This window comes from Rhinatrema bivittatum, chromosome 11 (genome assembly GCF_901001135.1).
Source record: "Rhinatrema bivittatum chromosome 11, aRhiBiv1.1, whole genome shotgun sequence".
Classification (NCBI taxonomy): domain Eukaryota; kingdom Metazoa; phylum Chordata; class Amphibia; order Gymnophiona; family Rhinatrematidae; genus Rhinatrema; species Rhinatrema bivittatum.
The window spans coordinates 4,307,469-4,333,073 of record NC_042625.1 but is presented as its reverse complement, the minus strand read 5'-3'; the positions used below and the strand labels follow the sequence as shown (position 1 = coordinate 4,333,073).

The 25,605-nt window shown below is 47.9% G+C and overlaps 1 protein-coding gene and 1 long non-coding RNA gene across 3 annotated transcripts in view; one reads left to right on the top strand and one right to left on the bottom strand.

Moving 5' to 3' along the window:
* Positions 1-9,719, bottom strand: part of B4GALT7 (beta-1,4-galactosyltransferase 7) — a 59,598-nt gene extending 49,879 nt beyond the window's left edge. The window contains exons 1-2 of one of the 2 annotated variants that reach the window (XM_029619666.1): positions 9,534-9,719; positions 9,131-9,454 (exon numbers count right to left, since the gene is read on the bottom strand). In XM_029619666.1, the coding sequence (XP_029475526.1) occupies positions 9,131-9,454; positions 9,534-9,577 (368 nt within the window). In that variant the 5' untranslated portion in view covers positions 9,578-9,719. The remainder of the gene's footprint in view (positions 1-9,130; positions 9,455-9,533) is intronic. The other variant, XM_029619665.1, reaches the window with a different exon arrangement.
* Positions 9,720-14,904: 5,185 nt separating this feature from the next.
* LOC115100540 lies at positions 14,905-15,635 on the top strand. The gene is made up of 2 exons (XR_003859133.1): positions 14,905-15,121; positions 15,252-15,635. It is a non-coding gene; the product is annotated as an uncharacterized LOC115100540 (long non-coding RNA).
* Positions 15,636-25,605: the final 9,970 nt, after the last annotated feature.

Here is a 25,605-nt window from a genome sequence, read left to right as displayed (position 1 = left end):
GCTCCCTGTCAGTAGCCTTCACATGTCTGCGTACCATGGCCTTCTTGGCCAGTCTGGGGCCACTAGAAGTAATGGTCCCTTGTGGTGTTCTATCTTGTGGATGATTGTGCCCAATAGGAGCCATGGTGGGAAGGCGTATAAGAGAGTCTCCTGTGGCCAGGTCTGTACCAGGGCATCGATTCCCTGGGACTGAAGTTCCCATCTGTGGCTGAAGAAGCTGGCCACTTGGGCATTGAACCGGTTTGCCGGGAGTCCATGGTTGGTGTTCCCCAACGGCTTACTATCAACTAGACTGCTGTGGTCGACAGTCTCCATTCTCCTGGGTCTAGACCCTCTCTGCTGAGGTAATCCGCAGCGACATTGTCTTTCCTCGCGATGAGGACGGCCAAGATCTTTCGAAGGTTCGCTTCCGCCCACGTCATTAGGGGACCTATTTCCAGAGACACCTGTTGGCTTCTGGTTCCTCCCTGACGGTTGATGTAGGCCACTGTTGTGGCATTGTGCAACATGACTGACTGATTTGTCTTGGAGTCTGTGACCGAACCATAGGCAGGCTAGTCTGACTGCCCGTGCTTCTAGGAGATTGATGTTCATTCCCGACTCTTCTTTGTTCCATTGCCCCTAGGCGGTTAGGCTCCTGGCAGTGTGCTCCCCATCCCCGTAGGCTGGAGTCCGTGGTGAGCAGGATCCAGGTCGGTGAAGACAGCCTCACTCCCTGGCTCAGATGGCCTTCTTGTAGCCACCATCGTAGTTGGGTCCCAACTTTGTCCGGGAGCTGGAGACTAATGGTGTAGTTCTGGGACAGCGGGTTCCATCGTGACAGTAGACAGCGCTGTAGGGGTCTCATGTGAGCTCTTGCCCATGGCACTACTTCCAGTGTGGATGCCATGAGGCCGAGGACTTGGAGGTAGTCCCATGCCGTGGGGCGAAGCTCCCTCAACAGGGTTCGCAACTGGGTCATCAGTTTTGATCTCCTTGGTGTCAGGATGACCTTGTCTTGTTTGGTGTCGAACCAGACTCCCAAGTATTCTAGAAATTAGGAGGGCTGCAGACAGCTCTTGTTTGTTTTGACCACCCACCCGAGGTTCTCCAGTAGAGTTTTGACTCTGTTGGTCGCCTGGTGACTGTGACTAGGTCTGGAAGCTTGTTCTTGGTGAAGAAACGCCTCAAGGTTCGGTGGGGTTCGGTCCCTGGGAGGAGTTCCCCTTCCTCCAGGGGTTCTGAATCGTCATCTGAGTTGTCCGTGTCCTCGAAGGAGGGGCTTCTGGGTGGTGGAGGCACTTGTTTGGGCATAGAGGGTCCCGGTATGTTGAGGTCCTCTGGCGGAGGCTGTGGCCATGTTATCAGAGGCCCCGGCTGCATGTGGATGAAAGTATGCAGGCCTTTGAAGAATTCCACCAGGAGATAGATGCTGGGTCTAAATTAAGAGGCGCTTGTCCCTGGGGAGTCCCGTTTCAGGGAGGCTCCCCACTAGGGGACGCGAGGTCCGGCATACTGTTCGAGAAGCTGGATCCCGGCACCGGCTGGGGAGGGCCATGGGCTGAATCCCCCAGGGCCTCCTCGCACTGTATACACAGGGCCGTGGCCTCCTCATGCTGCGCAGCTCTGATGTGGCATGCTGGGCAAAGGCCCTGAGCGTCTTCTCCGGTTGTGCCATGGCTTGTGCGCGTAAAAAAATACAGAGACCAGGCGACCTAGTTATGTGCTTTGGTGCGTCGAGGTTGTGCGGGTAAATTGGGTGCGCGCTCAATAAGATGCGTGTGCCGCTGTGCGCACGGGCCAAACTTATGCGCCCGGCACAGTAGGCATGTGGTTATGAGCGTCGCTATGCGCACGGCATTTATGAGCGTGCCGATGTGCGCACAAGAGATTTGTGCGCACGGCTCGCCTCTGTGCGCATGGGTGGGACGGCGGACAGGGCGGCGAACAGGTCAAGATGGCAACGGCGACCACACAGCCAGTATGGCAACCACCTCGGAGGGTCTCCACATGGGAGGACCCCCGAATCTGACTGGGGCCTAGCCCTGCTAGGGCTAACCAACCCAGTGACATGGTGCTGGCTGGCGACCTGTGCGATTCTTCGAACTTCGGAGACCAGAGACTGTAAAGAAGTTTTCTACCTTACCTTGTCTTGGCGTTTCCCGGTCTTGTTCCTGGCGGTCTCCGGATGCGGGGGGGGAGAGGGAAAATACCTTCACCGCCGCGCTCAACGTTGCACCTGATGCCTCTCAGCCTCACCCATTGCCGGGGGCTAAGTCCACGCCGAGGGTCGGCTGCCAGACCAAGGCCAACCTCCGAGGGATCGCGGAAATCACCTCGGGAATTCTCAACTGGGGGAGGGACCCAAGGGGTCTACAGATGAGCGGGGCTCGTCTGTAGAGGTAAGATTTCTTCTTGTTTTACGTTTCTTTGGTAAATTAGTCTAACTCTGTGCGAGCGTGCATAGAGTCCCAAACTGCTATGGAGACGGAAAATACTGAAGAGCAGCCCTTCCTGCTGAGGTATATGTACTAGGACTGATGTCAGATTGAAATCTGCTCCGTCTCCAACTGCTATCAGGAGTACACGTCTCCATCTGCTACACGCTAGAAAATAAAGGAACTAAAAAATTAAATTTCAGACCTCTTAGTAAAAATTTGTAACCTATCATTAAAATCATCCATTGAACCTGAAGACTGGAGGATAGCAAATGTAACCCCAATATTTAAAAAGGGCTCCAGGGGTGATCTGGGAAACTACAGACCGGTTAGCCTGACTTCAGTGCCTGGAAAAATAGTGGAAAGTGTTCTAAACATCAAAATCACAGAACATATAGAAAGACATGGTTTAATGGAACAAAGTCAGCATGGCTTTACCCAGGGCAAGTCTTGCCTCACAAATCTGCTTCACTTTTTTGAAGGAGTTAATAAACATGTGGATAAAGGTGAACCGGTAGATGTAGTATACTTGGATTTTCAGAAAGCATTTGACAAAGTTCCTCATGAGAGGCTTCTGGGAAAGGTAAAAAGTCATGGGATAGGTGGCGATGTCCTTTCGTGGATTGCAAACTGGCTAAAAGACAGGAAACAGAGAGTAGGATTAAATGGACAATTTTCTCAGTGGAAGGGAGTGGGCAGTGGAGTGCCTCAGGGATCTGTATTGGGACCCTTACTTTTCAATATATTTATAAATGATCTGGAAAGAAATACGACAAGTGAGATAATCAAATTTGCAGATGACACAAAATTGTTCAGAGTAGTTAAATCACAAGCAGATTGTAATAAATTGCAGGAAGACCTTGTGAGACTGAAAAATTGGGCATCAAAATGGCAGATGAAATTTAATGTGGATAAGTGCAAGGTGATGCATATAGGGAAAAATAACCCATGCTATAGTTACACAATGTTAGGTTCCATATTAGGTGCTACAACCCAAGAAAGATCTAGGCATCATAGTGGATAACACATTGAAATCGTCGGTTCAGTGTGCTGTGGCAGTCAAAAAAGCAAACAGAATGTTGGGAATTATTAGAAAGGGAATGGTGAATAAAACGGAAAATGTCATAATGTATCTGTATCGCTCCATGGTGAGACCGCACCTTGAATACTGTGTACAATTCTGGTCGCCGCATCTCAAAAAAGATGTAATTGCGATGGAGAGGGTGCAGAGAAGGGAGACCAGAATGGTGGGGAGAGTGGAACAGCTCCCCTATGAGGAAAGACTAGAGAGGTTGGGACTTTTCAGCTTGGAGAGGAGACGGCTGAGGGGGGATATGATAGAGATGTTTAAAATCATGAGAGGTCTAGAACGGGTAGATGTGAATCGGGTATTTGCTCTTTCGGATGGTGGAGGGACTGGGGGGCACTCCATGAGGTTGGCATGTGGCACATTTAAAACTAGTCGGAGAAAGTTCTTTTTTACTCAGCGCACAATTGGACTCTGGAATTTGTTGCCAGAGGATGTGGTTGGTGCAGTTAGTGTAGCTGTGTTTAAAAGAGGATTGGATAAGTTCTTGGAGGAAAAGTCCATTACCTGCTATTAATTAAGTTGACTTAGAAAATAGCCACTGCTATTACTGTCAACAGTAACATGGAATAGACTTAGTTTCTGGGTACTTGCCAGGTTCTTATGGCCTGGATTGGCCACTGTTGGAAACAGATGCTGGGCTTGATGGACCTTTGGTCTGACCCAGTATGGGATGTTCTTATGTTCTTATCTGAAATTTCATCTTTTTAGTTCCTTCAGAACCCTGGGATGCATACCATCTGGTCCAGGTTATTTGCTACTCTTTAGTTTGTCAATCTAGCCTACTACATCTTCCAGGTTCACAGTGATTTGGTTCAGTTCATCTGAACAATCACCCTTGAAAACCATCTCTCCCCCACATCCTCATTAGTAAACACATAAGCAAAGAATTAATTTAGTCTTTCTGCAATGGCCTTATCTTCCTTAAGAGCCCCTTTAACCTCTCGGTCATCTAACGGTCCAACCAACTCCCTTCACAGGTTTCTTGCTTTGGATATATTTTAAAAAGTTTTTATAAGTTTTTGCCTCTACAGCCAACTTCATTTCAAATTCTCTCTTAGCCTGCCTTATCAATGTTTTACACTTAACTTGCAATGCTTTTGCTTTTTCCTATTTTCTTCAGATGGATCCTTCTTCCAATTTTTGAAGGATTTTTTTGGGCTAAAATAGCTTCTTTCACCTCACCTTTTAACCATGCTGGTAATTGTTGTGCCTTCCTCCCACCTTTCTTAATACATGGAATACATCTGGACTGCGCTTCTAAGATTGTATTTTGTACACTTTTAACCTTTGCAGCTGCATCTTTCAGTTTTTTCTATTTTCCTCATTTTATCAAAATTTCCCTTTTGAAAATTTAGTTTTAGAGCTGTAGATTTACATATTGTCCCCCTTCCAGTCATTAGTTCAAATTTGATCATGTTAGGATCACCATTGCAGGTGGCCCCACCACTACTGCCTCTCACCAAATCTTGCATTCCACTAAGAATTAAATCTAAAATGGCTCCCTCTCTCGTTGGATCCTGACCCAACTGCTCCATGAAGCAGTCTTTTATTGCATCCAGGAATTTTATGTCGCTAGCTTGTCCTGATGTTACATTTACCCAGTCAATATTGGGGGTAATTGATATCTCCCATTATTAGTGCACTGCCAAATTGGTTAGCTTCCCTGATCTCTCTAAGCATTTCATCATCTGTCTGATCATTTTGGCCAGGTGGATGGCATTATACTCCTATTACTATACTCTTACTCAATACACATGGGATTTCTACCCATATAGATTCTACTGAGCATTTAGTCTCATGTATGATCTTTATCCTGTTGGACTCTATACCCTCCCAGACATAAAGTGCTTCACCCCCACCAAGTTGATCCTCCCTATCATTGCAGTATAATTTGTACCCTAATATAGCACTGTCCCATTGGTTATTCTCCTTCCACCAGGTCTCTGAGATGCCAATTATGTCTCTCTCATCATTCATTTCCATACATTCTAACACTCCCATCTTACTGGCATTGGCATACAAACATTTCAAAGTGTGTTTTTTGTTTGTATTAACAACCTTCTTTTCAGTTGATATGGATAATTTGCTCAGGTGATTCTTTACTTATAGGCACATAGACTACTTTTGCATTTATTGTAACCTCTCTGTTGGGATGCCCTAACTAATGCTTCATTAGTATCCAAAGATACCTCTCAGTGAACCATGCACTGCTGAGTGACTGTCTGCTCTGCCCCTTGTTCTAGTTTAAAAGCTGCTCTATCTCCTTTGTGCCAGCAGCTTGGTTCCATTCTGGTTAAGGTGGAGCCCGTCCTTTCAGAAAAGTCTTCCCCTTCCCCAAAAGGGTTCCCCCAGTTCCTTACAAAACTGAACCCTGCACCATTGTCTCATCCATGCATTGAGACTCTGGAGCTCTGCCTGCCTCTGGGGACCTGCGCGTGGAACAGGGAACATTTCAGAGAATGCTACCCTGGAGGTTCTGAATTTCAGCTTTCTACCTAAAATCCTTAATTTGGCTTCCAGAACCTCCCTCCCACATTTTTCTATGTTGTTGATGCCCACATGTACCACGACAACCAGCTCCTCCCCAGCACAGTCTATAATCCCAACATCAAGTTGTCACACATTATCTGCACTTCTTTCCTAGTCCTGCTTAATAATCTTCCATCAAAGTGGGCTGTGATGGACATGAAAAATGAAGCTCATACATGAGGCATTTGTCTCTTTAATGATGCTAATATCCATAAGACTAAGTGAGGGGTGTGTGAGAAACTGCTTGTATCTATCAGTGCAAGTGTGTTGGGTGAGGGAGGGGTTGCTTTGTAGGAGCTGCTTGTTTGTGTCAGTGGAGGGAGGCAGCTAGTAGTGGTCTTGTAGAAGCTGGTATGTGCGTCTGTCAGTAAGCAATGTGTGAGAAGCTGCTTGTCTCTATAGGCCTGTGTTTTGGGGGTTTTTTTTGCAGGGATGGAGGCTGAGGTTTCAACTGCATGGCAGAATAATGGTTCCCATGCTTATGTTTGTGTGTGAAGGGGGAGGGGCTGTGTACATGGCAGGATGACTGCATCCTTGCTTTCATCAGTGACTATATGACATGATCAAATTTGCAGATGACACAAAATTATTGAGAGTAATTAAATGTCAAGCAGATTGTAATAAATTGCAGGAGGACCTTGTGAGACTGGAAGACTGGGCAATCAAATGGCAGATGAAATTTAATGTGAACAAGTGCAAGGTGATGCATATAGGGAAAAATAATCCATGCTGTAGTTATTTATTTATTTAAAACTTTTATATACTGACGTTCATAGACATATCACATCGGTTTACAAATAACAGGGGGATAAATATATTGAAACTGAGAGTGAAGTATAAAGTTACATGTAACAGGGGTATAAAAAACTTGGAAGAGTTGCAGAAAATGGTCAGATGACCTAGGTGAGAGGAGTTAGATAGAACAATAACTATATCATCGTTGTTTGTATAGTTCTGGAGGAGGGTGGTAGAGAGGGAAGGAGCTATGGAGGGGGGGAGCTAATTCAAGTGTAGGCTTGTTCGAACAGCCATGTCTTAAGCTTTTTTTTTAAGGTGGCAGTGCAGTGTTCTAGGTAGAGATCTAGTGGCATAGAGTTCCATAAAGTTGGACCTGCTACGGTTAGTGCCCATTTTTTGGTAGATATGAGTTGGGTGATATTGTGGGCGGGAATAGCTAAGGATCCTTCGTAAGCGGTTCTGAAGGCTCTATTGGAGGTGCGGTATTGGAAGGATTTATTTAGCCAGGTAGTGTTTTGATTGTTTAAGGTTTTGTGAATAATTGTAAGGCTCTTGTAAAGGATTCTCAAAGTGATCGGGAGCCATGGAGGTCTTTGAGGATCGGAGTGATGTGCTCTGTTCTATGTGAGTTAGTTACCCGATGTTAAGTTCCATATTAGGAGCTACCACACAGGAAAGAGATATAGGCATAATAGTGAATAATACATTGAAATTGTTAGCTCAGTGTGTGTGACAGTCAAAAAAACCAAACAATGTTAGGAATTATTAGGAAGGGAATGGTAAATGAAACAGAAAATGTCATAATGCCTCTGTATCACACCATGGTGAGATTGCACCTTGAGTACTGTGTACAGTTCTGGTCGCACATCTTAAAAAAATATATTTGCACTGGAGAAGGTACAGAGAAGGGTGACCAAAATGGTAAGGAACACAGAAATGACAGCAAAAAAAGGACCAAAAAGTCCATCCAGTCTGCCCAGCAAGCTTATGGTAGTATCTGCCGCGCTGTGCAGGTTAACTCCATACTTATTTATTTATTTGGAGTTTCTTCTATACCGATAGCCGTTTGCACATCGTATCGGTTTACATACAACTAAGAACTGTTGGGCGTGGCCCTTACATAGAACAATAGCAAAAAATGAAACATAGATACAGGGGTAAGTATGTACAAATAACAGGGACTATATAACGGAAACTTATCAGTTTCCCAAACCATAAAAGTCAGGGCCCTCATTGGTTACTATCTGAATCCTGTAACTCCTTGCCGATGATGCAGAGAGCACTGATGGAGTTGCAGTTACAGTACGTAGGCTTATTGGTTAAGGGTAGTAACCACCACAACAGCAAGTTACCCCATGCACTCTTTTCTTCATTTCCATCCTCTAGTTTACGGATCCACAGTGTTAATCCCATGCTCCTTTGAATTCTTTCACTATTCTTGTCTTCACCACCTCCACCAGAAGGGCAATCCAGGCATAAGTCTTTCCTCATAAGAGACATGGAATGGCTCCCCTATGAGGAAAGGCTAAAGAAGTTAGGGCTGGTGAACTTGGAGAAGAGATGACCGAGGAGGGATATGATAGAGGTCTACAAAATCATGAAAGGACTTGAACAAGTTAATGTAAATTTGTTATTTACTCTCCCCAGTAATAGAAGGACTAGGGAGCACTCCATGAAGTTTGCAAGAAGCTCATTTAAAACAAATCAAAGAAAATTCTTTTTCACTCAGCACATAGTTAAGCTCTGGAATTCATTGCCAAAGGATGTGGTTATGGCAGTTATTGTAACTGGGTTTAAAAAAAGTTTGGTTAAATTCCTAGAGGAAAAATTCATAAGCTATTAATTAATAAGCAATAGTAGCTTGTGATTTATTTAATGTTTGGGTACTTGCCAGGTACTTGTGATTTGGATTGGCCACTGTTGAACACAGGATACTGGGCTTGATGGACCCTTGGTTTGACCCAATTTCTTATGTTCTTATAAGGAGGAGGAGCTGAATACATGGCAGGATGACAGCATCCTTACTTTCATCAGTGTGAGTGTGTGAAGGGGATGGGCTGAGTACATGACAGGATGACTGTGTCCTTGCTTTCATCAGTATGTGTGGTTGAAGGGGGAGGCAGGGTGACTGCATTCTTGCTTTCATTCCTGTGAGTGTGTGAAGGGGGAGAGGTTGTGTACCTGGCAGGATGCCTGTGTCCATGCTTTCAAAGTGTGACTGGCATGAAGGAGATGAGCTGATTACATGGCAGGATGACTGCATCTTTGCTTTCATCAATGAGCATGTGAAGGGGGAGGGGCTGTGTAATGGCAGGATGACTGTGTCCTTGCTTTGAGTCTGAAAGTTGCGCTTTACCTGAAATGATCCGCCTGGTTGAGGATGAGGATTCTGTGCTGAATCTTCTGCTGCTGCAGGAAGTGGTGCATGTGCGGTACGAAGCTCAGGAGCTCGTCAAAGCGCTCTCGGAAGGGCACCAGCACCGCTAGCCGGTGAGCAGCCCCGGATAGTGGCTCCGGGAGGACCTGGGCGTCCGGGAAGCAGGACTTCTGTGGGGCTGCTGTGTCCCCCGAGCAACTTAAGTGCAGCCAGAGCAGGGAGAGGCAGGCCAGGAGCAGGCAGGCGAGGAAGAGCTGGAAGATGCTGCACCTCAAAGCCAGGAAGCCCGAGCGCAGGCGCGACCTGTGAGAGAGAGAGAGAGAGACGGTCAGAGCAGGAGCACGCGCACGTCGCAGCCCTTCTTGGCCGGGACCGCACTCACCTGCCGCCCCTTGCCAGAGCCGGCTTCTTCTGGGCAGGGTACATCCCCCGCCACCGCTCCCTCCGGTACGCACAGGCTCACAATCCGGATGGGAAGAGGCTCCGCGGAACCTAAGGCCAGCTCACAGAGGCTCCCGGAAGAGGAAGCCGGAGGTGCACTGCGAGAGGAGCTCCGACGGAAACTGCAGGCAGCTCACAGAGGCTCCCGGAAGAGGAAGCCGGAGGTGCACTGCGAGAGGAGCTCCGACGGAAACTGCAGGCAGCTCACAGAGGCTCCCGGAAGAGGAAGCCGGAGGTGCACTGCGAGAGGAGCTCCGACGGAAACTGCAGGCAGCTCACAGAGGCTCCCGGAAGAGGAAGCCGGAGGCGCACTGCGAGAGGAGCTCCGACGGAAACTGCAGGCAGCTCACAGAGGTTCCCGAAACCAGAGGTGCACTGCGAGAGGAGCTCCGACGGAAACTGCAGGCAGCTCACAGAGGTTCCCGAAACCAGAGGTGCACTGCGAGAGGAGCTCCGACGGAAACTGCAGGCAGCTCACAGAGGCTCCCGGAAGAGGAAGCCGGAGGTGCACTGCGAGAGGAGCTCCGACGGAAACTGCAGGCAGCTCACAGAGGCTCCCGGAAGAGGAAGCCAGAGGCGCACTGCGAGAGGAGCTCCGACGGAAACTGCAGGCAGCTCACAGAGGTTCCCGGAAGAGGAAGCCGGAGGCACACTGCGAGAGGAGCTCCGACGGAAACTGCAGGCAGCTCACAGAGGTTCCCGGAAGAGGAAGCCGGAGGCGCACTGCGAGAGGAGCTCCGACGGAAACTGCAGGCAGCTCACAGAGGTTCCCGAAACCAGAGGTGCACTGCGAGAGGAGCTCCGACGGAAACTGCAGGCAGCTCACAGAGGTTCCCGAAACCAGAGGTGCACTGCGAGAGGAGCTCCGACGGAAACTGCAGGCAGCTCACAGAGGTTCCCGAAACCAGAGGTGCACTGCGAGAGGAGCTCCGACGGAAACTGCAGGCAGCTCACAGAGGCTCCCGGAAGAGGAAGCCGGAGGTGCACTGCGAGAGGAGCTCCGACGGAAACTGCAGGCAGCTCACAGAGGCTCCCGGAAGAGGAAGCCGGAGGCGCACTGCGAGAGGAGCTCCGACGGAAACTGCAGGCAGCTCACAGAGGTTCCCGAAACCAGAGGTGCACTGCGAGAGGAGCTCCGACGGAAACTGCAGGCAGCTCACAGAGGTTCCCGAAACCAGAGGTGCACTGCGAGAGGAGCTCCGACGGAAACTGCAGGCAGCTCACAGAGGTTCCCGAAACCAGAGGTGCACTGCGAGAGGAGCTCCGACGGAAACTGCAGGCAGCTCACAGAGGCTCCCGGAAGAGGAAGCCGGAGGTGCACTGCGAGAGGAGCTCCGACGGAAACTGCAGGCAGCTCACAGAGGTTCCCGAAACCAGAGGTGCACTGCGAGAGGAGCTCCGACGGAAACTGCAGGCAGCTCACAGAGGCTCCCGGAAGAGGAAGCCGGAGGTGCACTGCGAGAGGAGCTCCGACGGAAACTGCAGGCAGCTCACAGAGGCTCCCGGAAGAGGAAGCCGGAGGTGCACTGCGAGAGGAGCTCCGACGGAAACTGCAGGCAGCTCACAGAGGCTCCCGGAAGAGGAAGCCGGAGGTGCACTGCGAGAGGAGCTCCGACGGAAACTGCAGGCAGCTCACAGAGGTTCCCGAAACCAGAGGTGCACTGCGAGAGGAGCTCCGACGGAAACTGCAGGCAGCTCACAGAGGCTCCCGGAAGAGGAAGCCGGAGGCGCACTGCGAGAGGAGCTCCGACGGAAACTGCAGGCAGCTCACAGAGGTTCCCGGAAGAGGAAGCCGGAGGTGCACTGCGAGAGGAGCTCCGACGGAAACTGCAGGCAGCTCACAGAGGTTCCCGGAAGAGGAAGCCGGAGGTGCACTGCGAGAGGAGCTCCGACGGAAACTGCAGGCAGCTCACAGAGGTTCCCGAAACCAGAGGTGCACTGCGAGAGGAGCTCCGACGGAAACTGCAGGCAGCTCACAGAGGCTCCCGGAAGAGGAAGCCGGAGGTGCACTGTGAGAGGAGCTCCGACGGAAACTGCAGGCAGCTCACAGAGGCTCCCGGAAGAGGAAGCCGGAGGTGCACTGCGAGAGGAGCTCCGACGGAAACTGCAGGCAGCTCACAGAGGCTCCCGGAAGAGGAAGCCGGAGGTGCACTGCGAGAGGAGCTCCGACGGAAACTGCAGGCAGCTCACAGAGGCTCCCGGAAGAGGAAGCCGGAGGTGCACTGCGAGAGGAGCTCCGACGGAAACTGCAGGCAGCTCACAGAGGTTCCCGAAACCAGAGGTGCACTGCGAGAGGAGCTCCGACGGAAACTGCAGGCAGCTCACAGAGGCTCCCGGAAGAGGAAGCCGGAGGTGCACTGTGAGAGGAGCTCCGACAGAAACTGCAGGCAGCTCACAGAGGCTCCCGGAAGAGGAAGCCGGAGGTGCACTGTGAGAGGAGCTCCGACAGAAACTGCAGGCAGCTCACAGAGGCTCCCGGAAGAGGAAGCCGGAGGCGCACTGCGAGAGGAGCTCCGACGGAAACTGCAGGCAGCTCACAGAGGCTCCCGAAACCAGAGGTGCACTGCGAGAGGAGCTCCGACGGAAACTGCAGGCAGCTCACAGAGGCTCCCAGAAGAGGAAGCCGGAGGTGCACTGCGAGAGGAGCTCCGATGGAAACTGCAGGCAGCTCACAGAGGCTCCCGGAAGAGGAAGCCGGAGGTGCACTGCGAGAGGAGCTCCGACGGAAACTGCAGGCAGCTCACAGAGGTTCCCGAAACCAGAGGTGCACTGCGAGAGGAGCTCCAACGGAAACTGCAGGCAGCTCACAGAGGCTCCCGGAAGAGGAAACCGGAGGTGCACTGCGAGAGGAGCTCCGACGGAAACTGCAGGCAGCTCACAGAGGCTCCCGGAAGAGGAAGCCGGAGGTGCACTGCGAGAGGAGCTCCGACGGAAACTGCAGGCAGCTCACAGAGGCTCCCGGAAGAGGAAGCCGGAGGTGCACTGCGAGAGGAGCTCCGACGGAAACTGCAGGCAGCTCACAGAGGTTCCCGGACGAGGAAGCCGGAGGCGCACTGCGAGAGGAGCTCTGACGGAAACTGCTGCCACTGCACAATGGTTCCATGAGACGGCAGAGAAAGCCAGAGGGAAGAGTTCTGCTGGAAATAGCAGCCACTCACAGCTGGCAGTGGTAGGCTCTGGCCAGAAGACGTGGGTGAAAGAAAACAAGCAAAAACCATTTCTGCACCTGCCTTAAAATTAGCAATAAAAGGCAATAAGAAAAAATTCCAAGGGCCTTCTTTGTATTGAAATAAAAATTGCCAGTTTCAATCTTCCAGTAACACTAACATTAAAATTAGTTAATACATCCACATAAAAAAATAGTTGATGCAAAGTGTGAAGTCTAGGAAAGTCCAAAATCCTCAATATAAATCTAGCATCTTTAGCTCTATAGTGCATATTCTGCATCCACATAAATCTCCAGCTCCCCATGACAAAACATAAGATGTACAGTGAAATTCTAGTGTTATCTCAGGAACAGCAACATAAATCTCTTGCACTGCCATTTTGTGAAAGAACACAAAAACCTACCAAAAAAAAATCTCAGACCCTGTATAGCAAATGGCATATGTTTGTGATAGTGATCTATTTTATCTTTTTTTTTTTTGCACATATGATTAAGATAGAATGTAAGTAAAGGGAAAATTCCAAGGTAATAGAAGATAAGACAAGAAAGTATCACTGAGAAGAGAGGATCACCTTGCTGGTGGCTGAAAACTATGGGGTAGATTTTAAAAAAGAGCGCGATCGCGTACTTTTGTTCGCGCAGCAGGCGCGAACAAAAGTACGCTGGATTTTATAAGATACGCGCATAGCCGGGCGTATCTTATAAAATCCTGGATCGGCGCGCGCAAGGCTGCCAATTTTGGGCAGCCTGCGCACGCCGAGCCGCACAGCCTGCCTCAGTTCCCTCCGAGGCCGCTCCGAAATCAGAGCGGCCTCGGAGGGAACTTTCTTTCGCCCTCCCCTCACCTTCCCCTACCTAACCCATCCCCTGGCCCCATCTAAACCACCCCCTTACCTTTGTCCCTCGATTTACGCCTGCTAGAAGCAGACGTAAATCTACGCGCGCCAGCAGACTGCTGGCGCGCCGTCATCCGACCCGGGGGCTGGTCCGGAGGCCTCGACCATGCCCCCGGGCCAGCACCACGCCCCCAGTCCCGCCCCTGAAACGCCACATCCCGCCCCCGACACACCCCCTTAAAAAAACCCCGGGACTTACGCGTGTCCCGGGGCTCTGCGCGCGCCAGCGCACAAGGGCCCTGCTCGTGTAAATCCGGGTGGATTTACACAAGCAGGGCATTTAAAATCCTCCCTATAGGTAAGTACTGCTTGGGAACATTTTTAAAACTTAAAAGTACTGGGGAGAAGTAAACTATTGGGGTATATTATTTAGTGTGTTTGTACTGAATAGCTAGTCAGAGGGACAGGCAAAAACCAGGAGTTTTGTGTGTTTTGTATTAAATAGCTAGTTTCCTTTTATTTTTCCATATATTTCTCCGTGTATTTTTTCATTTATCCAATCTATTTCTTTTTGAAGACAAATGTATGGTGTACTACTGATACAAGAATGACTTTAATTGGTCTATTCTTTCTGAACTGATTTGTTATATAAGCTTCCCCAATCAAATTTTAAATCTTAAATCACAAGGCACTTTCTAGCCTTCAGTAGTGGCAAACAGTTTCTAGCTTACTGCTGTTGCAATGGCCGGTTGCAGGAATTGTGACCGGTCCCTCTCACCTCCCTTCCCGTGCCGTCCCGGAGTATAGGATAAACATGTTCTTGTTAAACAGGTTGTGCAGCTCAGCTTTCTGGCTCCCTGTCAGGAATACAGCGGTCTGATCAACCGCCTACATGCCAGGGACAGGATGAGTCCGACTGGGTAGTAGCAACTGTTGATACATAACATGGGGGGATAGTGATCAATCATTTCTCTCTCGCACGCACACTTGTTTATGGCACGGCCTAAAAGAGCAGGACTTTCCAGTATCCGGCGGGAGTAGGAGATATTGCCTCTATAGATGTATAGAGTGCTGGACACTGAAAACCCCCTTCTCGCCTTTGCTGACCTGACGACTCCTCGATACAAGGCTGATGACACGAAGGGTGCTGGATGGCATATGCAATCATGTGGTATGTAAATAACTTTCTGTAAATAACATATATTACCATGCTGTCACATTAATAAATGATTACTCAATATCCACATCGAGAAATCTAAATTTAATTAATTGTGCAAAAGTATTTTTATTCACAATTTTATAGACAATAACATACATAAAATCACACACCCATACTCACATTCATTCTGTTAAAAACCAACACACCACTGACACATAGAAGTTTATACAATATTTCAAAAAGTGCAAAAAACGCATCCATTCACCCGTTATAATGTTTTTTCTTTGTAGGTTTTCAATAATAATTTGTAAGCGGTTCAGGTTTAGAACAGATTGATATGGATTGAAATCATGAAAGTGTGTTGAGAGGTGAGCTTCCTTGTGGGTGAAAATTATAGATTTGAGCATTTTTGAAAATTTGGCGCTCTTGATACATACATTAATAAAGTATTTTATAATTGACTGATAATTATATGGGTATTGTTTTTAATTATTATAGGACGTACATTGTCAAGTTATAGGTTGTCCCTGAGGAAGCCCTGTTGGAAAAGGGTGAAACAAGGATCCGTTGTTGGACTGGATATGATGAAGGAAACATACAAATTTCTATTCTAAATTGAATTCTGAAGGACGCTGGGAACAATTTATAGGGAGTACATGGTTAATGTACTTCATTATACGGATTGGAAACTATATGAAGAAAAGTGTTTCTATCATATTAATAAGCTTTCTTGATGCGTTTTTTGCACTTTTTGAAATATTGTATAAACTTCTATGTGTCAGTGGTGTGTTGGTTTTTAACAGAATGAATGTGAGTATGGGTGTGTGATTTTATGTATGTTATTGTCTATAAAATTGTGAATAAAAATACTTTTGCACAATTAATTAAATTTAGATTTCTCTATGTGGATATTGAGTAAGAATTGTTAGAGAATATCTGTTCTTATATTATCCCTAAGTGTTAGTTTACATTAATAAATGTCATAGATATTGTGTCAGAGTACCTTACTCTCTCATTCCCAACATTTGGTGTCACTGAACAGGATGTCTCTATTTAAAAGGAAAAAGGGAAAAATAGACATCCGAACCACCAAGCCCGGTGGATCTAAATATTCCCGGATGGGAAAAAACCCCGTATAAAATGTTGGCCCAGGAATGGGCTATGAATACAGGGCTCGTGGAGGCTTGGGATATAGGAGGAAAACCTTTAGATATTGTAAATCAACTCCAACAGGTCCCCGTAATAAAAGGAAAAGAATTGGGGACAGTGGGACGGAGAGGATGGGTAGTATTAACAGGATATAGGAAATGTCATGAACAAAAAAGCGTGTTGCAAGAGAAATTAGTTGAACTAGAGCGAGAGATAGACAACCTCCTCAAAGATAATGTTATGCTTAGGTGTCACTTAGAGACGTTTAAACAGAAGGCAGAACATTATCAGACGGTGGCTGAACGAGCCGCTGTGCGGGTAGCACAACACAAATATAGAAAACGAAGAGGAAGAGTAAATCATTCTAAAATACGAGCATGTATTATGAAAGATGACTGGGATCCCGAGATATGGGACGGGGACATATGGGACTCTACGGACAGTGAGGAGGAGGCAATAATACCCCCTCCCCCCGTAGAGCAAGCCTGTCCCATAGTCAGGCATAAATTAAAGCAGACCAGCGATGGTAGAGCTAAAGAACAGGAGGGTACACAAGTAATGGAGGACTTCACCCAACAAGAAGTAAGTGAGATATTGGATCGCATGAGGCAAAAACCAGGAGAACCTATTGACCGCTAGCTAGTGAGATTATATGAATCGAGGGTGGGAGACATTATGATTGATCAAAAAGATGTTAAAAGATTCACTATGATTTCTACCGATCCAGAGGTAAGGGCAGCTATCAGAACAGTAGTTTGGCAAGGGGACTCGAGTAGTTGCCGATGCCGCTGCCACTAAAACAAGGTATAGCACTGTATTAGATTGGCCCGTCAGTAACAAACCATTATATAATATGCATATCATACAGTGTATCAAAGAAATTACCATGCAAACATGGTTTCTGAGGAATTTGCAGGGAGATTTCCTGGACCTACCCCTGCCCGGTACGGCTCAGGCAGAGATTATGCGTACCGTAATCCCGCCAAACAGGTCCATTATGTTGACCTTGCTATTAAATACGGCTGGGAAGAAAATTGAAGATTTGATTCGGGCAATCAGAGAGGTCCTAGATTTAGGGATACAAGAGCGCAATGATAAGACTTTCACATTTAAAGGCAAAGTATGTGACAGAGGAGAAGGTATTCGAAAGGGATACAGGGATCTCCGAAACCGAGATACGGACGCACGGGTGTCAAGGAGAGATATGTTTGCAGCATTGATAGCTGCCGGAGTGGCTAAAGAGAAAATAGATGGTATTCCAACCAAAGACATGTATAAATTGTATCTGCAAAAATGCAAGGGTAAACAAAAGAAAGTGTACGTGGAAAGGGAGGAAGACTGGGGAAAAGTGTTACTAGCAAAGATGAACCAATTGTTGCAAGAGAAAAAAGAGCAAGAGGTAAATGCTAAAAACCTCTTCATAAACGAGTCTGAGTCCGTACAGCCCAGCCCCCCACCTCAGGAGGCCAATAGTACCAGACTGTATCCGGACTTATCCTGGGCACAATAGGAAAAAGGCCATACCCCCCAAATCGCTGCCGTAACCGTGGATAATCGCCCCCATATTGGGGTAGAAATACAATGGCAAAATGGGGCACAGCAGGTGATGGCTTTAGTAGATATGGGGGCGGAGGCCACTTTAATATTTGGAAATCCCAAGAAACATGGGGGGCAAAAGGTAGAATTAGCAGGTCTCAGAGGAAAAACTGTGATAGGAAAACGAACCATAATTTCTTTAGTCGTGGGAGGATACAAAATTCCTCAAGCTAAGGTAGTAATTGTACCCATTAAGGAATATATAATTGGGATGGATCTGTTACAGGGACTTAAGTTAAATACAACATGTGGGCAAATGGTGTTTGGAAAGGCGCCAAGTAAGCAAGTAGCATTTGAAAACAATAGACCAGTATATCTATCCAGAACAATAATAGTGGGTAGAACTGTGGGACCAGAAATAGCTTTGCCTAAAACAAGGGGTCCGGTATGCCAAAAGCAATACCGGATACCTGGAGGACATAAAGAGATAACAGAAACAATTAAGGATTTACAGGAAGCGGGGCTGCTAATTCCAACCACTAGCAGTTGGAATAATCCCATCTGGCCAGTGAAGAAATCAGATGGTTCATGGAGAATGACAGTAGATTACAGGGCTCTGAACAAAAATACGGACCCTCTGACTGCTGCGGTCCCCGATATTGTAACATTGGTAGAGCAGATACAGCAACATTCAGGGAAGTGGTACGCCGTAATTGATTTAGCAAATGCTTTTTTCACAATTCCTATCTGTAAAGAAAACCAAGAACAATTTGCCTTCACGTGGGAAGGACGACAGTATACCTTTACTAGACTACCTCAGGGATACTTACATAGCCCTACCATATGTCACCGGAGGGTGGCAGAAGATTTAGAAAGGTATGATTGTCCAAAAGACATACAATTAACTCATTACATTGATGATATATTAGTACAAGGGGATACAGGCCTCATCACTAACATTATTGCATATTGGATTCCCGACCACGCACACATGCAACAGTATGTGCAAAGTATTTGCATTTAAATAATGATTTGGTTATAGAAGGGTGGAATGCCACTTGGGAAATGGGACATAATCTGACTGCATTTGTTAATTGGACACAATCTCGTATACAAGCTTTGTATCTACAACAACAGATAGAGATGATACAAACCAAACTATACATGAGTATTTCTTCTATTTGGAAGGAATTGTTCCAATCATATGTACCATACCAATATCCTGTAGGCTGGCTGCCACAGCCACAGTATACGATATGAGACACAAATTGGTGTACAGGCCAAATCACGTTTTATAACGCCTCCAATACATTAACAGATACTGTATGTAAATTTACATCACTTCCTTTCCCAGTCTATCTTCCTGAAAGAGGAAGTGTGCTAATACAAGTTTTGCTTACTAACAATTGGATACGGACCACCAATAATCACACTATTGACAATACAATATTTACCCCTACACTAATGGGATTGGCTTGCCCTTTAATGTATTCCACATTACCCGATGATTGCTCATTGCAGCAACCTTTGGCACACTGTAGCCTTCTAATATTACCTGATAATGTAACTAGTTTCATAATTCCATTCCCTGAAACTGTATGTGTATATAATTTGACTTTTACAGAATGCCTGCATAATGTTACTTGGTTTACTTTTGGTTCTCGACAATATTATTTACCACCAATGGACATCGCTGACGCGCAATTGGGGGTAAAGTTGGACTTATCATTATTTAAGACACCATTGTTGGATTTGACTAAACAGCAAAAGGTATTGAATACCTCAGATTTGTTGAAACAGACCCCCAAGACATGTGGACATTGCTGTAACTGGTGCCCTGCTTTGAGCGGACTTTGCCAAGGATCGCCTACTACATTTACAACAACAATTGATAAAAGACACCTCTCATTGTTGGTGGGATGTGTTTTTCGGATGTTCCTCTACTGCCACAATGTCTCCGAATTGGATTTTTCATCCTATCCTTATTGTAATGTGTGTATGCCTCCTGTGCCTAGGGTGTACATGTTATTTTACCTATCGAGTGCATAAAATAGCACGTCAAAGTAAATATACCACTACAGGGACCCCATGTGCTAGGCAATACCACCCCCAATCTCTCTCTCCCTATCCTTCCCCATAAGTTTCTTTCCCATCACCAGTCTTTCCCTCCTGCCTAGCCTCCCCACAGGAACACTTGAGTGCCTTTTCCCCTGTCCTGCTTCCACCCACCCTCATCCCCTTCCTGTCATCTCCCCACTGCTGTACCTTCCCCAGTCCACTCCCTCCTCTCCCACATCCCTACCCTTGATCCTTTCCTGAACCTTTTGTCCTTTTCTCTCAGACATCCCCCTCCTGGCCCTTTTTTGGGTACTTTCTCTCCTGATCTCCTTCCCTTTCCCCCTCAATAGCTTCTTCCTGAGTACTCTCCCTTCTGCATGTCTTCCGGAGTGCACCTTCTCCATGGCCTCTTCTCAAGTGCATTTCCTCCTACCCTGTTTTCATAGCACCTTCCTGAGTGCTTTCCCTCCTGTTTTTCCCATGGCCCCTTCCCGAGTGTTGTTTCTAGAACATAAGAAATTGCCATACTGGGTCAGACTGTTTCCAACAGTAGCCAATCCAGGCTACAAGTACCTGGCAAGTACCCAAAAACTAAGTATATCCCACGCTACTGATGCTAGTAATAGCAGTGGCTATTTTCTAAGTCAACTTGATTAATAGCAAGTAATGGACTTCTCCTCCAAGAACCTATCCAAAACTTTTTTAAACCCAGCTACACTAACGGCACTAACCACATCCTCTGGCAACAAGTTCCAGAGTTTAATTGTGCGTCGAGTGAAAAATAATTTTCTATGATTAGTTTTAAATGTGCTACATGCTAACTTCATGGAGTGCCCCCTAGTCCTTCTATTATCTGAAAGAGTAAATAACAGATTCACATTTACCCTTTCTAGACCTCTCCTGATTTTAAAGATATCTATCATGTACCCCCCTCAGTCATCTCTTCTCCTAAGCTAAACAGCCCCAATCTCCTTAGTCTTTCCTCATAGGGGAGTAGTTCCATCTCCTTTATCATTTTGTTGCCCTTCTCTGTACCTTCTCCATCACAACTATATCTTTTTTGAGATGCGGCGACCAGAATTGTACACAGTGGTCAAGGTGCGGTCTCACCATGGCGCCATAGAGGCATGACATCCTCCGTTTTATTCATCATTCCCTTCCTAATAATTCCTAACATTCTGTTTTCTTTTTTGACTGCCTCTGTGGCCCATTCTTGAGTGTTTATTTTACTGTTCCCATCCCTGAGTGCTGTCTCCCTTTGGCCAAACAATTCAGCGGAGTTTTTATATCAGGGCAGTAAGACAGCCAGAGCACACGTAGCAGTAACTGGAAATGCTCTTCAGTGCTTTCACCCTGTTTTCTGCCACCTCTGGTCATATGGAGCAGCAACTAATTTGGATGCTGGAGGCAGCATACTTTCCCTCCTTTGTGTAACTTCAAGCTCCTTATGGTGGCGATCAGTTGCACTCTTCCCTGCTAGTTCTGGATCCTCATGGTGGCAATCAGCCCTGCAGTTCCCCACCTCCTTGAGACTGTTCTTTTTCTCATCTTGGCATGGGCAGTGTGGGATCTCCTCAGGGGTGAGGCCAGTCTGCTCTTTTTCTCAGCAGTTGTACTTTGATTGTCTTTCTTATGCCAGACATTCAGTGCTAGTCTTGTGGACTCTAGGTTGGGAAGTGGATGAGTTTGAGGTCACATATAATGAAGAAGGAATCTTTAATTAAATGTACCAAATATCTCTCTAAATAAAAGTCTTCATGAAAAATTAAGCAGGTGCATGGAGATGACAATAGTTTATCTAGAATGAGAGCCGCCCAATCTTAATGTTTTGAATTTTCCTTTCCCAGTCCTTGACTGGGTTTCTGTGTAAGGGTGAGATAGCAAATGTTGCTTACCCGTAACAGGTGTTCTCACAGGACAGCAGGATGTTAGTCCTCACATATGGGTGACATCATCAGGATGGAGCCCAATCACGGAAAACTTCTGTCAAAGTTTCCAGAACTTTGACTGGCCCCTACTGGGCATGCCCAGCATGGCACTAACCCTGCAGCCAGCAGGGGTCCCTCTTCAGTCTTCTTTTTTCCGTGCAGCAGTAGCCTGGCGGTTTAGGAGCTCTGAAGAGATTCCTGACAGGAATTTTCCTCACAGAGTTAATTAAACTTAAATTGCCCCACAGGGGTCCCTCCTCTAACTTTTCTCAGGCCGCGGTACTCCGGTAAGTTTTTGGCCATCTTTCGTCGATTACCGTCGAGTATGGCCCTCGCGGCCTACTGGCCGTCGACCATACCGCGGCTCGATTTTTTTCTATAGCCATGGCGTCAGGGTTTCGTCGGTGCCCGGACTGTACTCGTACCATGTCTATCACAGACCCTCATGGAGTTTGTGTAATGTGTTTAGGCCATGAGCATGATGTCCTGACTTGCACCAAATGTGTCCGCATGACACCAAAAGGTCGCAAATGGTGAAGATGGGACTCCTCTTCAGTGCTCACACCCCGACGCCGTCCATCGCATCAACGTCATCGGAACCGGCACCGAAGTCGCACCAGCATCGACCTCCATCTGGTGACCGTCCGCCATAGACGTCTTCACGGCCATCGACTCCCGTTACTCCCCCTCAAGATCGAGGGGATCGCAGGGAGAAACATCGCCATCGGCATCGTAAGTCTCGGACCGTCGAGGGAGCGAAATCGAACTCGCCACCATCGAAGAAGCCCCGTCCAGAAATGGCACCGACCATTCCTGCGACCGGGACATCGAGGCCACCCTCATTCGATTGGGAGTCGCGATTCCGCCTGTAAAGGTGGTCCCTCCGACTGTGCCTCCGCCTCCCTCTTCCATCACGGAGCCGGGGCTGCTTGCTCCAGGTCTCCGGGAAGAACTGGATCGGCTGGTCCAGGAGGCCATCGACAAGGCGATGCAATGGATCCAGGTTCCTCAGACACCGGCACAGAGAGTGGAACCGATTACCAACCCGATGACAGCAGCGGTGGCACCGCTGCTATCCCAGATGGAGGCGCTCATGACCATCCTTCCAACGATGATTCCCGGGTCTCCGATGGCTCCGGTGCGCTCCCTGTTGACAGCTTCATCGGGAGGAGAAACACCGTTCCGCATTCCTCCTTCGGGAGTATTGCCTCAGCCATCGATGCCAATTCGTCCCTCGCCACCGATTCATTCATCGGGAGCGATACGCACATCGGCGCCATCGATGCCTTCGATACCGGCACCGATGCCTTCCAGGCTGTCCACGGTGCCCCCGGCGATTCCTTCGATTTTCTCGGAGCCTCAGCCGGGGCCTTCGGATATCCAACCCCCTTCTCGTCCTACAGGTCAGCCTGCTGATCTTTATGACACCTGGGGTGATGATACTTCCACAGACACCGATGACTTACCTTCACCTCCCTCTCCTACTGAAAGTAGAAAGCGTTCTCCTCCAGAGGACCTTTCTTTCATTAATTTTGTGAAGGTAATGTCTGAGTTGGTCCCTTTTCAGCTTCAGCCTGAGCAGTATGATAGGCACCAGATGATGGAGCTCCTCCAATTCCTGGATGCCCCTAAAGTGATCACTTCTATTCCCGTTCATCAAGTTCTTCTTGACCTCCTCAAAAAGAACTGGGAAAACCCAGGATCCATTGCTCTAGTCCATAGAAAATCTGACACTACCTATTTAGTACAGTCAGCCCTCGGCTTTCAAAAATCTCAGTTCGACCACCACTCAGTTGTGGTGGAATCGGCTCAAAAGAAAGCAAAAAGGACGAAGCCTCACTCATCTACCCCTCCTGTTAAGGAACACAAGTTCCTAGACAATATTAGTCGATGAGTATTCCAAGGGGCCATGCTCATCTCCAGAATTGCTGCTTACCAGCTGTATATGACCCAATGCAATAGGGTCATTTTCAAGCAGATACAGGACTTCTCTGAAACCCTGCCTGACCAATTCAAACAACAGCTTCAAATCCTTGTCAACAAAGGGTTTGAGGCAGGAAAGCATGAGATAAGAACAGCTTATGATATCTTCGACACCTCTACTAGAGTGTCTGCAGCTGCCATTTCGGCTCAAATCTTCTGACTTTCGGCCAGAAGTATAAGACAGGCTATCTGACCTACCATGTGTAGGAGACAATCTGTTCTGTGAACAGATCCAGCAAATAGTGGCTGAATTAAAGGACCATCATGAGACCCTTAAACAGCTCTCATCGATACCTTCCAACTTCCCCTTAAGACAGCCCTTTAGGAAGGACTCTAAGAAGTCATTCTTCCGTCCAAGGAAGTACTATCCTCCACCAGCAAGGTCCCAAACTTCGAGGCCTTCCCAAAAACCTCAGCCTCGCCAGACCCGGAAACAAAAGCCGCAAGCAGCTCCCCAGCCGGGGCCTGCTTCAGGTTTTTGACTTTCACTTGGAGACCAAGCATACTAGTGGGAGGTCGATTGTGCCACTTTCACAGCATGTGGCAATCAATCACAACTGACCAATGGGTGCTGGCAATCATTGCTCAGGGTTACCACCTAAACTTTCTTGCTCTTCCACTGGATTCACCACCTCTGCAAGCATGGAGAGTATCCAACCATTCTGTCCTTCTGGAGCAGGAGGTTTCCCTTCTCCAGTTAAGAGCAATAGAACCCGTCCCCTCTCTTGCAGCAAGGCCTAGGGTTCTATTCCCAGTACTTTTTGATCCCCAAAAAATCCGGTGGAGTTCGTCCAATTCTGGACCTTCGTGCTCTCAAGTACCTACAGCGAGAAAAGTTCAAAATGGTAACCTTGGGCTCGCTTCTACCTCTTCTGCAAAGAGGAGACTGGCTCTGCTCTCTAGACCTTCAGGACGCATACACACACATTGTGATAGCTCCAGCTCATCGCAAGTACCTCAGGTTTTTAGTAGGCCCAAAGCACTATCGATACTGTGTGCTTCCGTTCGGGCTAGCATCGGCACCACGAGTCTTTACCAAATGTCTTGTGGTTGTCGCAGCTTTTCTCAGGAAAGAAGGTGTTCACGTCTACCCCTATCTGGACGACTGGTTAATCAGGGCTCCAACCCAGCAAGCCGCTCGGGTGTCCCTCGATTTGAACCTACACATTCTAATTTCTCTAGGATTTTCTCGTCAATTACGAAAAATCCTATTTAGTCCCATCTCAAACCTTGTCGTTCATTGGGGCAGACTTGGACACCTTGCAAGCAAAAGCCTTTCTACCTCAACAACGAGCGTTAACCCTCGTGGCTCTCGCTCACCAGTTGCAGTCTCAGCATACAGCAACGGCTCGCCAATTCCTCATCCTTTTAGGACACATGGCGTCCTCAGTCCATGTCACACCAATGGCCTGCCTAGCCATGAGGATCATGCATTGGACTCTGAGGTCACAATGGATTCAAGCTGTTCAGCCTCTGTCGACCATTGTCCACATCATCGACTCACTCCGTCTGTCTCTTGCCTGGTGGAAAGATCACAACAATCTCCTCCAGGGACTGTCCTTTCAAGTGCCATATCCTCAAGTCATTCTCATCACAGACACTTCCAACCTTGGCTGGGGAGCCCACCTGGGACAATTTACAGACATAAGGGTCTTGGGTCTCCAGGGGAAGCCAAACATCAAATAAACTTCCTAGAACTTTGAACAATGCGATATGCTGATTCAGACAGACAACCAGGTGGCCATGCGGTACATCAACAAGCAGGGAGGCACAGGCTCCTTCCTTCTGTGTCAGGAAGCTGCGCAGATTTGGGCGGAAGCGCTCTCCCACTCGATGTACCTCAGGGCCACCTACTTGCCGGGAGTAGACAATGTCTTGGCAGACAAACTGAGTCGTGTCTTCCAACCGCATGAGTGATCTCTCAACCCCTCGGTAGCGACCTTCCTCTTCCAGCAATGGGGTTATCCCCAAATAGACCTCTTTGCGTCCTCTCAGAACCACAAAGTCGACAATTTCTGCTCCCAGATCGACCACTCTCCGCCCAGAGATGCATTCTCCCTCTTGTGGGCAACCGGTCTGCTCTATGCATTCCCTCCACTTCCTCTTCTCTCGAAGAGGCTCGTGAAGTTACGTCAGGACAAGGGAACCATGATCCTGATAGCACCTCACTGGCCACGCCAAGTGTGGTTTCCCGTACT